General features: G+C 42.6%; 1 protein-coding gene across 1 annotated transcript in view; it reads right to left on the bottom strand.

The window, feature by feature from the left end:
- ACPP (acid phosphatase, prostate) overlaps positions 1-14,096 on the bottom strand; it is a 45,232-nt gene that overhangs the window by 10,644 nt on the left and 20,492 nt on the right. The window contains exons 7-10 of the mRNA XM_029940288.1: positions 12,935-13,067; positions 8,522-8,604; positions 6,591-6,694; positions 1,737-1,906 (exon numbers count right to left, since the gene is read on the bottom strand). Of these exons, the coding sequence (XP_029796148.1) occupies positions 1,737-1,906; positions 6,591-6,694; positions 8,522-8,604; positions 12,935-13,067 (490 nt within the window). The remainder of the gene's footprint in view (positions 1-1,736; positions 1,907-6,590; positions 6,695-8,521; positions 8,605-12,934; positions 13,068-14,096) is intronic.

The following is a 14,096-nucleotide window of genomic DNA, read 5'->3' on the forward strand; positions in this document are numbered from 1 at the left end:
ATTGTAAATTTCCCAAGGGTGTTTTCTTGCAAGTTCCATCTTAATAGATGAAGCAGAGCCATTCATCAGCTTAGCCTTTTTCTGAAGCAGTAAAGACCGAACTAAACACATTTTCAATGTAAAATATTCATCTAAGCCAGTCAAAATCATTTCTATTTTATATTAATATTTTCTCTCCTGTTACATCATAATAAAACCCCCAAACACAATAGAGCCCCTAAAATCTGTCCTTCAGGGATTTTGTTCTAATTAAACACACACACATTTTTCAAAAATCATTTTAAAAGGAATGTTTTTGAACTCCCTACTCATGACTTTATTCACTATTTTACATTTGTCTTATGGCTGGAGGAGAGTTACATGCATGGAGGAGGAAGAGTAATTACAGAGCAGCCCTGGGGGCAAATATTTACTTGGGAAAAAAGAACACAAATAAATATGAATTAGTGTCTTACGTCAGTCATTTAGTGACTCAGTGGGAGAGGGAATGGCTTTGCTCTGGACTCTGGCACCCAGCGGAAACCGTCTCTAGAAAACATTTCGTCTTTATCTACAATGGTAACGTAGCTTGCGGGTCTCTAGGCATATTTCATCTGCCACACGGCAAATCTACAGGAGTCTAAAGAGTGCCATTTGAACACGATTTCTTCTTGTATAGTGAGTAGTTTCAGCAGGGCCAGTGAGTTTGCTTAGGTTTTCTGAAGATAATCGGGATCAAAGCCTTACACGTTCCTTTCATCCTCAGAAGAGCTATCACAGCCATACTTTCAACATCCAGGTAAGTTTTGATCTTGAAGGCACGCAGGAACGTTCTTACATTTCTAATTTTGTTCCAGTTTGATACGTGTCACCATACTTCCTCTCCCAAATCAACTCCACATTCAACACGTCTTACCATCTTCCAAGAGAAACCACTCATGCAGGACACTCATCTCTGATGGGTTGTGCCTAAATATTGTGTTCTCACCAAATTACTTATTTGCTATGATGTCTGCTCTCCAAGAGCTGCCGTATGTATTATATACAGCAAGGCTTTCTGGCAAGTTTGCTTTTTGTTTCTTCAAAAGTAAAATGAATTTTCCAGGGCTAAAGGATACAAAGAGGTATTTATTTTTCAGCCTTTCTACCCAATATGTTTTAGCATAAATATAAAAAGAGAGTACCAGTGTCCCGGTGTGGATGATTTCTCTGGATCGCCCCACTGTATCCATTTCTCTGCCTCTCCTTGTGAGAAGGCTGGAGCTAACAGGCCAACTGGTCCTCGGCCCATCTGCCTAGGATGAACTTCTTCCCTTCCTTGCCCCCACCCTAGGCTGGGGATTTTGTTTGAAGTCTGCTCCACTTCAGATACTGAATGAGCAACCTCATTTAATTCTGCTCAAATGAAATCTGGGAGTCCTTAAAAAAGCAAAAGGTTCTATGTGGCCAGTTCATGGCAACCCCAAGGACTTTGATCTAAGTTTTGCCTCTAATTATATTTTGACATGATGCTTTTTTTTCTATAAACACTGGAAAAACCAAGTCAAGGTTTAAGCAAGCTGGGGGAGGGCCTCATGGAGAGGTAAGAGTTGCCTGAAGTTGGGGAGGTCCCCAAAATATACAGTAATCATCTCAAACCTATTTCTCTCAAAGCTGAGGGTGATGATGGGTAATATTCTGAAAGCACCATCTATCTGGAGAAAGGGTATTCTGCCGTGTCTGCATGTACACTAACCCACAACATCCTCAGTAAGTACCTTGGTCGTTGCTTGTGGTCATACACTCCGTGGACCAGTCTTGGGGGATCACAGGGGCAACCAGCTCAGCAAACTTGGTCAGAGGACAGCTGGGAGTGCAGCCCGGCAGTGTGAGGGGATACGGCTCATGCTGTGTGTCATTCCGATAGAACATCTCTACAAAGTACTCCCTGGTGGAAGAAGGTAGAAGACAGAGCTGTTAGTTCTGTGTTGTTGAACAGCCATTGAATATTTTCTCACCTGGCCTGTACCATGTCAGCCGTAGCACTAGGGAAAGAATATACATGAATGAGTAGATATGAGCTAACTGAGGTGAGGGAATAGGGAGATTGGGGCCAGAGGGTAGAAATGGGAGGGCTGATTTGTCAGATAACCAGGGGCAAAGGAGGTAAGGACCAGGAAGCTTAATCAGAGAGGGAGCTAGCTGTCAGGTGGTGGTTGGGGGAGTTGGGGGTGATTTGATGAGTCTTTGAGTAAGAAGTAGGGGACAGGTGGGGTGTTGGGTTTTCTTTCTCCTATTCTCTCCCCTTCATGATTCCCATTTGATTCATTGTCTTTTCCTCTCTCAGTATTTCTTGTAGCCTTTCCCCTGAATGAAGATACCTCTCTTTTCCTTAGCCAGGCAATAACTTGGAAACATATGTGCTTAAATATACATCAATTTATCAAAATTACATCTTGGAAAGAGGGTGTGGGTATATACCTAAGTAATTTATATTCCCTCATACTCGATATTTTATTTGAAAAAAGAAGGTGTTGTTTCTGGATAAACCACTGGCCTATGCCAACCTTGTAAAACTCGTATGCGTGGATTATGGAAGTCTTTTGCAAACATCAAGAGAGAAATTCAAGTAGGGTTTAGTGATCATTCTTGGGGTAGTGACCTCACAACTGCCACTGTTGGGTGTTGTTATAAACAAGCCTTCAAAACATTGCTTTGAAAGCCACATAAACAGTAGTAACTGCAAATATTCACTTAGAGAAATGGTTTTTAAAACTTCCCAATATTATGTGAATGAGTGCTTATACTCCGGGATAACTTTTCCAGTGACAGCATCTTTTATATCAAGATGATATGGTGAAGATAACTAACAGTGGATCAAAATTCATAATTATCTTTCCATTGAATAGAGTTCTGGCTGAAAACGGACTACATTTCCCACTCTCTTGCACCTAGGTGGAACCAAGTGACTACGGTATTCCTTGGATATGTTGTGGGTTTAGTTTCAGACTATTGCAATAAAGCAAAAATCACAATAAAGAGAGTCAAATGAATTATTTGGTTTCCTAGTGCATGTAAAAGTCATGTTTACACTATAGGTAGTCTACTAAGTGTGTAGTAACATATGTCTAAAAAATGTGTGTAACCTAATTGAAAATACTGTATTACTAAAACATGCTAACCATCATCTGAGCTTTCAGTGAATTGTAATCTTTTTGCTGGTGGAGGGTCATGCCTCCATATTGGTGACTGCTGACTGCCGGGTGGTGGTGGCTGAAGGTGGGGGTGACTGTGGCAATTTCTCAAAATAAGACAACAGTGAAGTTTGCCACATCAGACAGTTGACTCTTCCTTTCATGAACAATTTCTCCGCAGCACGAGATGCCATTTGACAGTATTTTACCCACAGACTTCCTTCTGTGGAGTCGATCTTCTCTAACCCCACCACTGCTTTATTAACTAAGCTCATGTGATATTCTAAATCCTTTGTCGTCATGTCACAGCATCTGCAGCAGCAGAAGATTCATCTCAAGAAACTACTCTTTGTCCATCCATTCAAATTTTATCATGAGATTACAGCAGTTCAGTCCCATCTTCAGGTTCCACTTCTAGTTCTAGTTCTCTTGCTGTTTCTACACCTCTGCACTGAAGTCGTAAACTTCTCTCAGTCATCCACAAGGGGTTTGGAATCAACATCTTCCAAACTTCTGTTAATGTTGCTATTTTGACTTCTTCCCATGAATCATGAATGTTCTTCATGGCATCTAGAACAGTGAATGCTTTCAATTTACTTTGTCTAAATCCATCAGAGAGGAATCACTAGTGTATCTATGGCAGCCGGAGCCTTACAAAATGTGTTTGTCAAATAGTAAGTTTTGAAAGTCAAAATTGCTCCTTGATCCATGGGCTGCGGAATGAATGTTGTGTTATCAGGTGTGAAAACAACATTAATCTCATTGTATATCTCCATTAGAGTTCTTAAAAAAAATTTTTTTTTACATTTATTTATTTTTGAGAGACAGAGGGAGACAGAGCACAAGTGGGGAAGGGGCAGAGAGAGAGGGAGATATGGAATCCGAAGCAGGCTCCAGGCTCTGAGCGTTCAGCATAGAGCCTGACGCGGGGCTCAAACTTACAAACTGTGAGATCATGACCTGAGTCAAAGTCAGACACTCAACCAACTGAGCCACTCAGGTGCCACTCCATTAGAGTTTTTGGGTGACCAGGTGCATTGTCACTGAACAGTAATATTTTAAAAGGATATATTTTTTTCTTCTGAGCAGTAGGTCTCAAAAGTAGGCTTAAAATATTCAGTAAACCATGTTATGAACAGATGTGCTTTCATCCATACTTTGTTGTTCTATGTACAGAGCACAGGCACATTAGAGTTTGCACAATTCTTAAGGACCTCAGGATTTCCCAAGTGGTAAATGAGCATTGGCTTCAACAAATCATCAGCTGCAGTCGCCCCTAACGAGGGAGTCAGCCTGTCCTTCGAAGCTTTGAAGCCAGGCACTGATTCTCTCTAGCTGTGAAAGTCCTAGACGGCCTCTTCTTGCAACAGAAGGTCGGTTCATCTACACTGAAAATGTGTTGTTTGGGGCAGCCACCTTCATTCGTGGTCTCACCTACATCTCCTGGGTCACTTGCTGCAGCTTCTCCATCGGCATTTGCTGCTTCACCTTGCACTTTTATGTTATGAAGATGGTTTCTGTCCTTAAATATCATGAACCAACATCTGCTGGTCTCCAGCTTTTCTTCTGCAGCTTCCTCACTTCTTAACCCTCATACAATTGAAGAAAGTCTGGGCTTGCTCTGGGTTAGACTTTGGCTGAAAGGAGTGTTGTGGTTGGTTTGGTCTTTTATCGAGACCACTAAGACTTTCTCCACAGAAGCAACAGACTGTTTTGTTTTCTTATCATTTATGTGTTCACTGGAGTAGCATTTTTAATTTCCTTCAAGAGCTTTTCCTTTGTGTTCACAACTTGGCTACCTGTGTGGTGCCAGAGGTCTAGCTTTTGGCCTGTATCAGCTTTCAACATTCCTCCCTCACTAAGCTTAATCATTTCTAGTTTTTGATTTAAAGTCTGACACATGCAACTCGTCCTTTTACTTGAACACTTAGAGGCTGTTGGAGGATTATTAACTGGCCTGATTTTAATATTGCTGTGTCTCAGGGAGTAGAGAAGCCAGAGGAGAGGGAGAGAGACAGACTCAGAGAGAGAGAGAGAGACAGAGAGAGAGAGAGAGAGAGAGAGAGAGAGAGAGAGAATAAATAGCGGTTGGTGGAACAGTCAGAACACACACTACTAAGTTCACTGCCTTACATGCGTGTGGCTCATGGTGTCCCAACACAATTACAACAGTAACATCAAAGATCACTGATCACAGATCACCAGCAAATATAATAAAAATTTTGAAATACAGTGAGAATTACCAAATGTGATACAGAGACACAAAATGAACAGCTGTTGCCAAAAGAATTGCTTGGCACAAGGTTGCCGCAAACCTTTAATTTGTAAGCAATGCAATATCTACGAAGTGCAATACAGTGAAGTACAATATGATGAGGCATGCCTGTCATTTTAGCCAGCAGAATGCAAGCAGAAGTGGTATGTGCCCCTTCTGGTTTGAGGTGGTTGAGAAGCAGGTTGTCTTCTTTACCCTCTCATTTCTTCCTATAAGCTGCCTGCAGGTGAGCACAGCGCTCTTGAAAACTATCAGTCCAAAAGATGGAAGCCTGGGGCGCCTGGGCGGCTCCGTCGGTTAATTGTCCCACTTTGACTCAGGTCATGATCTCAGTTTGGTTCATGAGTTCGAGCCCCGTGGCGGGCTCTGGGCTGACAGCTCAGAGCCTGGAGCCTGCTTCGGATTCTGTGTCTCCCTCTTTCTCTGCCTCTCCCCCACTTGCACTTTGTCTCTCTGTCTCTCAAAAATAAATAAACATTAAAAATTAAAAAAAAAAGATGGAAGCCTGGGTCCCCAAATCATCCCATGGATGATTCAACTTCTATTAGCCAGGGACAGCTTTACTGGAGTATTAGATATGTGAGAAAGAAATGTCCATTGGGGTAAGGCTCTGAGAATCTGAGGTTCATTTGTACAGCAGCTAAAACTCCCCTTATTTGTTAATATATCTGGAAAACAGTTTTTAGGGGACTCAAAGTTGACTCTAGTGGTGAAGACATAAGTTAAAATGCATACAAAGAGCTTGGACAAAATTGTTTCATGAAATCTGAAAGTGGAATAAAGCTGTATTTTTTACTTAGTGAATTATTTTACATTTTACTTTAGTTTAATATAATTTAATTTTATGACGGAGAGAGTATGCACGAGCAGGGGAGGGGTAGAGGGAAAGAGAGAGAATCTTAAGCAAGCTTTATGCCCATGAAGGATTAATCCCTTGCTAAGGGCTTAATCCCTCAGGCTTAATCGCTCCTGACCATGAGATGAGCCGAAAAACGAGATTTGGAGGCCCAACTGAGCCACCCAGGTGCCCCTTTAGTATTTGATTTTAAATTCAAGTGCCTAACTGAAAATTAAATATTTTAAGAAAATATTTAAGCTAATAATAATAATAAAATCTGAGATCAAGTGGTATTAATTGTGAAAAGCATCTTTTAGAGACTTACCCCTTCTCAAGATACAATTCCATTATGTGGCAGGAGGCATAGGGAGGAAGGATTCCATTGTAAACATCTAGCGCCATCTGCAAGCCAGCCACGGTAGTGTCATGCTGTGGGGATTTGCAACAAATCAGTTTGATCTTTACCTCTGGTTTCAGAGGTACTTCCATAGGTAGTTTTAAGCACCTGTGGAGAACCATGATGGTTTCTGATCCAATGCAAATTTGCCAGTGACTCAAGAGGTAGAGAGGGGAAGAACTAATTTTGGTTGAGCATCTGTTGTGTGCTAGGCAGTGAGACTTAAATACATATCATTATTTCCATTATAAAGATGAACAAACAGACCCAGGTAAATTAAGTAACTTGCTTAATGTTATATAACCCCGACATGAAAGAAAATAAATTTGAATCAAGTCTTTGGCTTTTGTCTCATGTCTTTTCCCAGGGGAACATCTCTGTTTTAGCTTGTTTCATTGATTTTCATTACATTTTAAAATATTTTGGAACACATTAGTGGTAGATTACATTTCTTCTACAGATTAGGATAATCTGTGATTTTAAAGTTGGGGGAGAATATCTAAGGTTATAAATATCAGGGAAGACAAAATGTAAGGACATGGAGAGCATAGTTTAAAAGTAACTGTTAAATGTGTATCCCAGAGTGGCTGGAAGGCACAGGGACTGGTTTTCAGTCTTAGTTTTGCCACTAATTAACTACACAATCTTTGAAAGTCTTTAGCTTCTTTATCTGCAAATGGGACAACATTTGGTTGCCTAAATTATATGGCAGTGTACATATATTAAAAAGGGGTTAGAACTGATTTGCTAGAGAAAGAAATAGAATTACAGAATTATGACTTGCCAGAAACCACACAAGTTAGAACTGAAAAGCAGATGGGATACTAAAAAATTGGCAGAATGGACTGGTTTCAGGAAGCCCCTCTCCAGAAAGCACTACACTCTGTTCCATCCATAAGCTCTTTGTCTTACACCATTTAGAACTCCTGATCATAAACAAACTCCTTGTATATATAGTCACCTCTTCCATCTTCCTGCAGAAAGAAAACATGGCTTTCTCCAGCCAAACCGCATCTGAGAAATCGATTTCTCTGTCACTGAGAAGTGGGTGGGAAGCCGAGTCACCATACCATGTGTCCTCGTCCCCTGATCTTTGCAGACTCAGTCCATGGACAGCCATTTCAGTGCTCAGTGTACCCCTAAAATCCCCACCCCCAACAGTGCCTCTTTTCCTGGCTCCTGCTCCAAGATGGACATCTTCTCTGAGCCCTCACATTTTCTTTCTGCACCAAATGTGGCTCTAATTTCATGTAGTAATTTGCCCACTTCTCTCGCCTATCCCATTTGCCACCTGGAGATTTCTATTTGAATGTTCCCTGGTGTTTCAAACCCAATTGTCTAATCATTCCCCTGCCCCAAGAGCACCTCCGTTAATGGCTCCACCCTCCTTTTGATCTTGGAGACTTGAAACATGGCCTTCACCTGTGGGTTTACCTCCGCATCGTTGCTCTATGCCCACATCGCATTCACGCTCTGCTTTTGGTTTGGAACAGAAATGATGCTTCCCCTCTCCAAGGCACCAAACCTTTTGCTTGTATTACATTTCCATACTGCTTTGAATGATATTTATGTCTTCTTGTCAGTTTCTAGACTGTAAACTCAAGGGCCAGAATTTTGTATTTAATTTTAAAATTAAAAATTCAAAGTAAAAAAGCAAAATAAAATTAAAAAATGCCAACCACATAGGTGGTCATATATACACATATTCAGGAGATCTGACAAATCAATACTGAAAAGCTCTCAACAGCTGTCCACCATCTGCTGGGCATTAGGGACATGATGATGAAGAAAATGAGCTCCCTCCTTAAAGAGATCACTTACTGAACAAATGGATATTGATTGGAGATGAAAATACTTACTGCAGAATACATGATGAGTTTTCTGTGGTTCGATGGCTGAGTTGCAGTCTTCATGTGATTGAGGATTTCACGGACCAAGACACCTTAAAGATAGATCAACAAAGGAGCTGAACCAAACATGGGCTTATACTTTAGTTCCTAAACGTTGTGTTGATTCCTACTTAGTGATTCTCTCTGCCATGATTCTCAAGACTTGAGAGGAAAAGAACTAACTCTGGTTGAGCATCTATTGTGCTTTATACACATTATTTTACTGAACCTGACTACTATCCCCCAGTTATGCTGAGGAAGCTGAGGCCCAGAGACATACAGCGACCCACATGTAGGCTGTGGAAGGAGAGCTGGATTGGCACAGGACCCTACCATCCCCAGGTCTTGTTAAAGCTCGAGACAGGAGGTGGAGGAACTTGGAAGGAATTGCAAATGGCATTTTTCAGACAGTTGTTAGAGAGTGCTCTTCTTCAGGGTAGGCCTGACGTGATAGCTTAGCATGTACTCTGTCTCACCCCTCTTGCTTCTGTTCTCTGTTGGTCAAACCTGTGAGAGGCTGCATGGAAAGCCGCTCTCTGGATGTCTGTACAGGTCATGGGCTGTTTCCTGTGGCCACTGCTCCAGGGTACCCTGGGTATCACTATTAGGAGGCAGTCAGCGCCTTTCATCTGAGGAGTCCATCTGTCTGCAGTAGAGGAGAGCTCTTGCCCTGCATGGTTGTTGCTCCTGAGGTGGTGAAGGGCAGGTACCCAACTCAGAGTCTTCACGTCCTTGGCAGACACTGAAGGCTGAGGGCTACCTTGGAGTGCCAGGCACTGTCTTGAGGACATACTGCCCCATGAACTTCCACAACCATCACCTGAAGACTCCTTGTATCTCTGGTGGTTTCTTTACTCCTCATGTACTTTACTGGCTTCAGAGTGACCACTTCATTTTTGTAAAGAGCAGGGCATTGATGTTAACAGACAGATGGTCATTCCGCACTTTCTGGTCCACTCAGCAAACACACAATGAGCCGCTACCATGGGTCAGATACTATGCTGGGTGAAGCAGACTCCTGCCTTCAAAAAGCTCATAAAATAGTACAGAGACTGTTTAATCGTCTGTATGCCAAGAGGTGCATCAAAGGGCTAATTACAAAGGGAGGTGGTCTGTTCTTTGTGTAGATGCTGGACTCCTTTGACTGGGAATGGAAGAAGCTAGATGCTGCTTCTTCAACAGGTCTATATCTCTCTGCTTCGAAAGGGTTGCTTTCTCAGAGTCCTTTAGGGACAACGCCCTTGCCTACCAGCAACTTGCTCTGCAACAGGTGCCTTTGCAGCAGCCTTCAGCGTTGATAATGGGATATGATATCAGCTCTTGGTTCTTAAGTGACTGTCCTCCTTGCCCTCAGAAGAAACTAGGGCTAACTACCATGGTTATCCCTGGGCTCTGACATGCCAATTATTGCACTTTATAGGAGGGGAAACTGAGGTTCAGAGACACTCAGCCACTTGTCCAACATTCCACAACTTGTGCACAGGGGGCTGAACTCTGAACCCAGCATGTCTTAATCTCTAAACTACACTGTAGTGCACACTAGCTTCTCCGTTCCCTGTTACATCATTTATTAACTGCATAAACCAGATAAAATATCACTGACTGGAAGACATAAACTTCCCTTCCCACACTCTTGAGCTACAGCAGGGGCTGGCAAACTTTTTCTGCAAAGGACCAGACAGTGGACCATATGGTCTGCCATAACTGTTCAGTCTTGGGTGGAAGCCCAAGGCAGCCATAGTACTACCTAAATGAATGAGTGTGGCTGAGTGTCAATAACATTTTATTTATAAAAAATAGGCAGCAGGTGGATTTGGCTTGTAGGCTGTAGTTTACTAATCTGTGGTGTATGGCAAGAAGAGGTTTACATTAATACAGATATGACCAGCCATATACTCCTAAATGAACCTTAGGGATTTTCTTGGTGTGGGTGGGGGGTGGGGTGTAGCAGAAGGTGGGTGGGTGTGCATATCACCACATTGTGTCATCCCTAAAACCAACTGATAGCACCAATGTTTTGGCAAAGATCAGAAGATGCCCAAGTCCTGATGTTCCCTGTGACTCTGTCACCCAGACAAAACATGTTTTTTTTCCCTGCAGGATTATATTCATTCAGTTGCTTCATCATTCAGTGAGCATGTAGTTGACAAATCTCTCTTGCCTAGTCAGATCTAAACAATAGGCTGAACGTGGGTTTTGGCAGGAATCACTCAGGAGACAATTCCTTGGTTTATCAATACCCTGGACTTTTCCAGAAAACAGGGCAGGTGCGTTCACACAGAAACCAGCCTTTAGAGTCCAAGACTGAAAGAACACCTTAGAGAAGGACTCAGACAGAATCTAGATGGGGAAATCCCATCAGATGGGGAAACTGACTGAGCAGGGAAGTTATTTCCCTGAAATGCAATCTCTAGTAGTCAAAGGAAAAAAGAAGAACAAAATAAACATTTTTTGTTCCTATACAGAGCTCTGCATCAATTATTAGACTATTCTTAACTTCTGCCTGGCATTCCCTGCCCATTTTTTCACCATTTCTTGCATCTAGAGAAGTGCTTCTGAACTTTCATATTTCATGAGGTACCTCAGGATTTCATTAAAATGCAAATTCTGATTCATCTGGTCTGGGGTGGGGCCTGAAATTCTGCATTTCTAACCAGAGGCTTGGTGTGGCTGAGGTTACTGCTTCATTGACTGCGTTTTGAGTAGTGAGGGCTGAATTCTTTAGCCTATCACGACCAGGTTGAGGGAACTCAATCAAGAGTCCTGTCTCTACCATTTAATGTGGCTTAGGATCGGGTTGTACCTCTAGCGCCTGGTGGTTCAGGAATAAGACCTAGTGTACGTGTAGCCAACGAGGCCCAACTTCCACCCCCTGCCTCCTTTCTTGCTTAGCACATCAGATCGGGCTGCTGCCTGGGCTCTGTCCCCACACTCAGCCCTGAGTGAACATCTGCCCAGTCTGGTCCAACAACCAGGATGCTTTGCCTCTAATACAAAGAGGGCAAAGCTCTGCTGAACTTGTCCTGACCCCACAATAAATAGGACCTGACAATGACTGGAGTCTTGATGTGATTGCCCTGTTTTCTGCAAACTGTCCAGAGTATATGACTTGGAACATCTCCTGTGGCTTAGACTTTCTTCACTGTTACATCAACCTGCCATAATGGACTTTCTCTTACTCTCCATCCTTACTTTTAAGCTTATTTATTTTGAGAGAGAGACAGAGATGGAGAGAGAGAGAGAGAGAGAGAGAGAGAGAGAGAGAGAGAGAGAAACAAAGAACAAGCAGGGGAGGGGCAGAGAAAAGGAGAGACAGAATCCCAAGCTGACTGCACCGTCAGTACAGAGCCCAACATAGGGCTTGAACTCACAAACTGTGACCTTAGCCAAGATCAAGAGTCAGACACTTAACTGACTGCACCACCCAGGCACCTCTCTCCATCCTTACTTTTAATGCCTATATTAACAACACCTGAACCTGACGCCACCTTTGGTATCTTGGCTTGGCCGCCTAACTGTCCTCGGAGGCATCGCATCTATCTCTATCCTGCTTGGTCCTAGCTTCTTTCTTCCACCCACCTATCCTGACTATAGGGGCTTGGCATCCTCTTATCTGGGTCTACCTTTGTTATGAGAGGATGCCCTATGCAAGGAAGGGCAAATCCAGCTGGAAGGAGGCATTCACTGAGAAATAAACACCTTTCACCACCAATGGAAACATTTAAGCTGCATCATAAACTTGTCAGTTGCAATATGTATTAATCTACAGGACATAATTGGCCTGAAAATTACATTTTATTAACTTAAACAGTGGATACCACGAAGAATTTTGGGAAAATGGACCCCTCTGTCACACCTCCCAAATGAAAAATTCATACTATAGGCAGCCAGACATAATTGCTTTTCATGGAGCTCTGATACAAAATTGTTGGGATGCCTGTGTGGCTCAGCTGGTTAAACTTCTGACTTCAGCTCAGGTCATGATCTCATGGTTCATGGGTTTGAGCCCTGCACTGGGCTCTGTGCTGACAGCTGGAGCCCGAAGCCTGCTTCAGATTCTGTGTCTCCCTCTCTCTCTGCCCAAAGCTTCCATTTTCCAAATGGGAAAACTAAGGCCCAGAGTAGATAATGTTAATAACTAAAAACACATGTTTACTGACTGTATTATGTACCAGGTACTATTTGTCCTTTTTAAATACATATGTTTATTTTCATCCTATGAAATGGGTATCATTATTATCCCCATTTTACAGAATGGAAATTAGTGCAGAAGTGATTAAGTGACGTCTAAGACCACACTGCCAATGAACAGTGGGTGGCACTCAGACGCAGATCACTCAACCACAAATCTAATACACTCCTTTCACTCTCTTATGTACTTACCCCCCTGCAGTCTAGATTTCTCTTTCTGCTTGTGAATTCCATAGACAGACAGGATGGATAATTCTGATAACTCTTTCAACTTAGTCATGGTGTCCTCTGTGGCCCAGGAGGGTAAAGTGAAATTATAAACACTCTGTAGCAGAGAAAAAGGGAAGAAAAGGTGTATTTCTATTTGTTAACTTTTTTGTCCTCTATCCCCCACAAGAACTCCTGGCTCTAGGCTTTCTGATCCTGCCATTTGCCTCTAGGAAAACCTCCCTTTGTGACAAGCAGTGGTTATTGATTTTCAGAAGAAAAATTCACAAGACTAATTTGCCCCTTCCTACCAAGCCCATAGCTTCTGGTTTAACTGTGGGTTCAAAGGATGATTCCTATTTTGTGAAGTAAGGGTGAGGTAGGACAAAGATATTCCTTTATGAAAGGTTTAGAAATCTCTTAACCTGTGGGGAAGGTGACGCTGACAGGGTTAGACGATGTATCCCTCAAGGCCGAATGAATGCCGAGAGGACAGCTGGGAGAGGCAATAGATTTCTGGAACCTTCAGTACCAGACCCCCACTCCCATTAGCTCCAGTTCACTGACTCCCAGGGAAAATGCACCGTGCACACAGTAGACTCTGTGAAAAATTTTAAATGGATGAACAAGCTGTATAGCACAGTGGGTAAAGGCTTTGTGCCAACATTTATTACTTGCTATGAATAATTGATTAAGACTGCCCCAGATTAGAAACGGGGGTGGGGGGAGAGAAAGAGAGAGAGAGAGAGAGAGAGAGAGAGAGAGAGAGAGAGACAAAGACAGAGACAGAGACAGAGCGTGTGTGTGTGTGTGTGTGTGTGTGTGTGTGTGTGTGTGTGTGAGTTCTTGAAAGAGAAGATCAAAGTGGAGCGGCCCAGAGAGGAAATAAGTTGGAGAGAAGAGAAAAGGAAACCACGTGCCACAGCCACATGATCAGATCAGCCCTTAGTAAGAAAGAAAGAAAAAATCTAGACTTGAACCAAAATGCGGGCTCTTGTCCCCACTGAAGAGTCTTTTGTACAGCTAACAAATCCTCCTTGAAACAGGTGCTGATGATAAACTGAAAACATTGGGAGAGTGGTGTGTACTTTTAGGCAATGAACTCTATCATGGAGGAGGGCAAACTGTCATTTGTTACAAAGACAGA

The sequence above is a fragment of the Suricata suricatta genome, chromosome 5 (genome assembly GCF_006229205.1).
Source record: "Suricata suricatta isolate VVHF042 chromosome 5, meerkat_22Aug2017_6uvM2_HiC, whole genome shotgun sequence".
NCBI classification, from domain to species: domain Eukaryota; kingdom Metazoa; phylum Chordata; class Mammalia; order Carnivora; family Herpestidae; genus Suricata; species Suricata suricatta.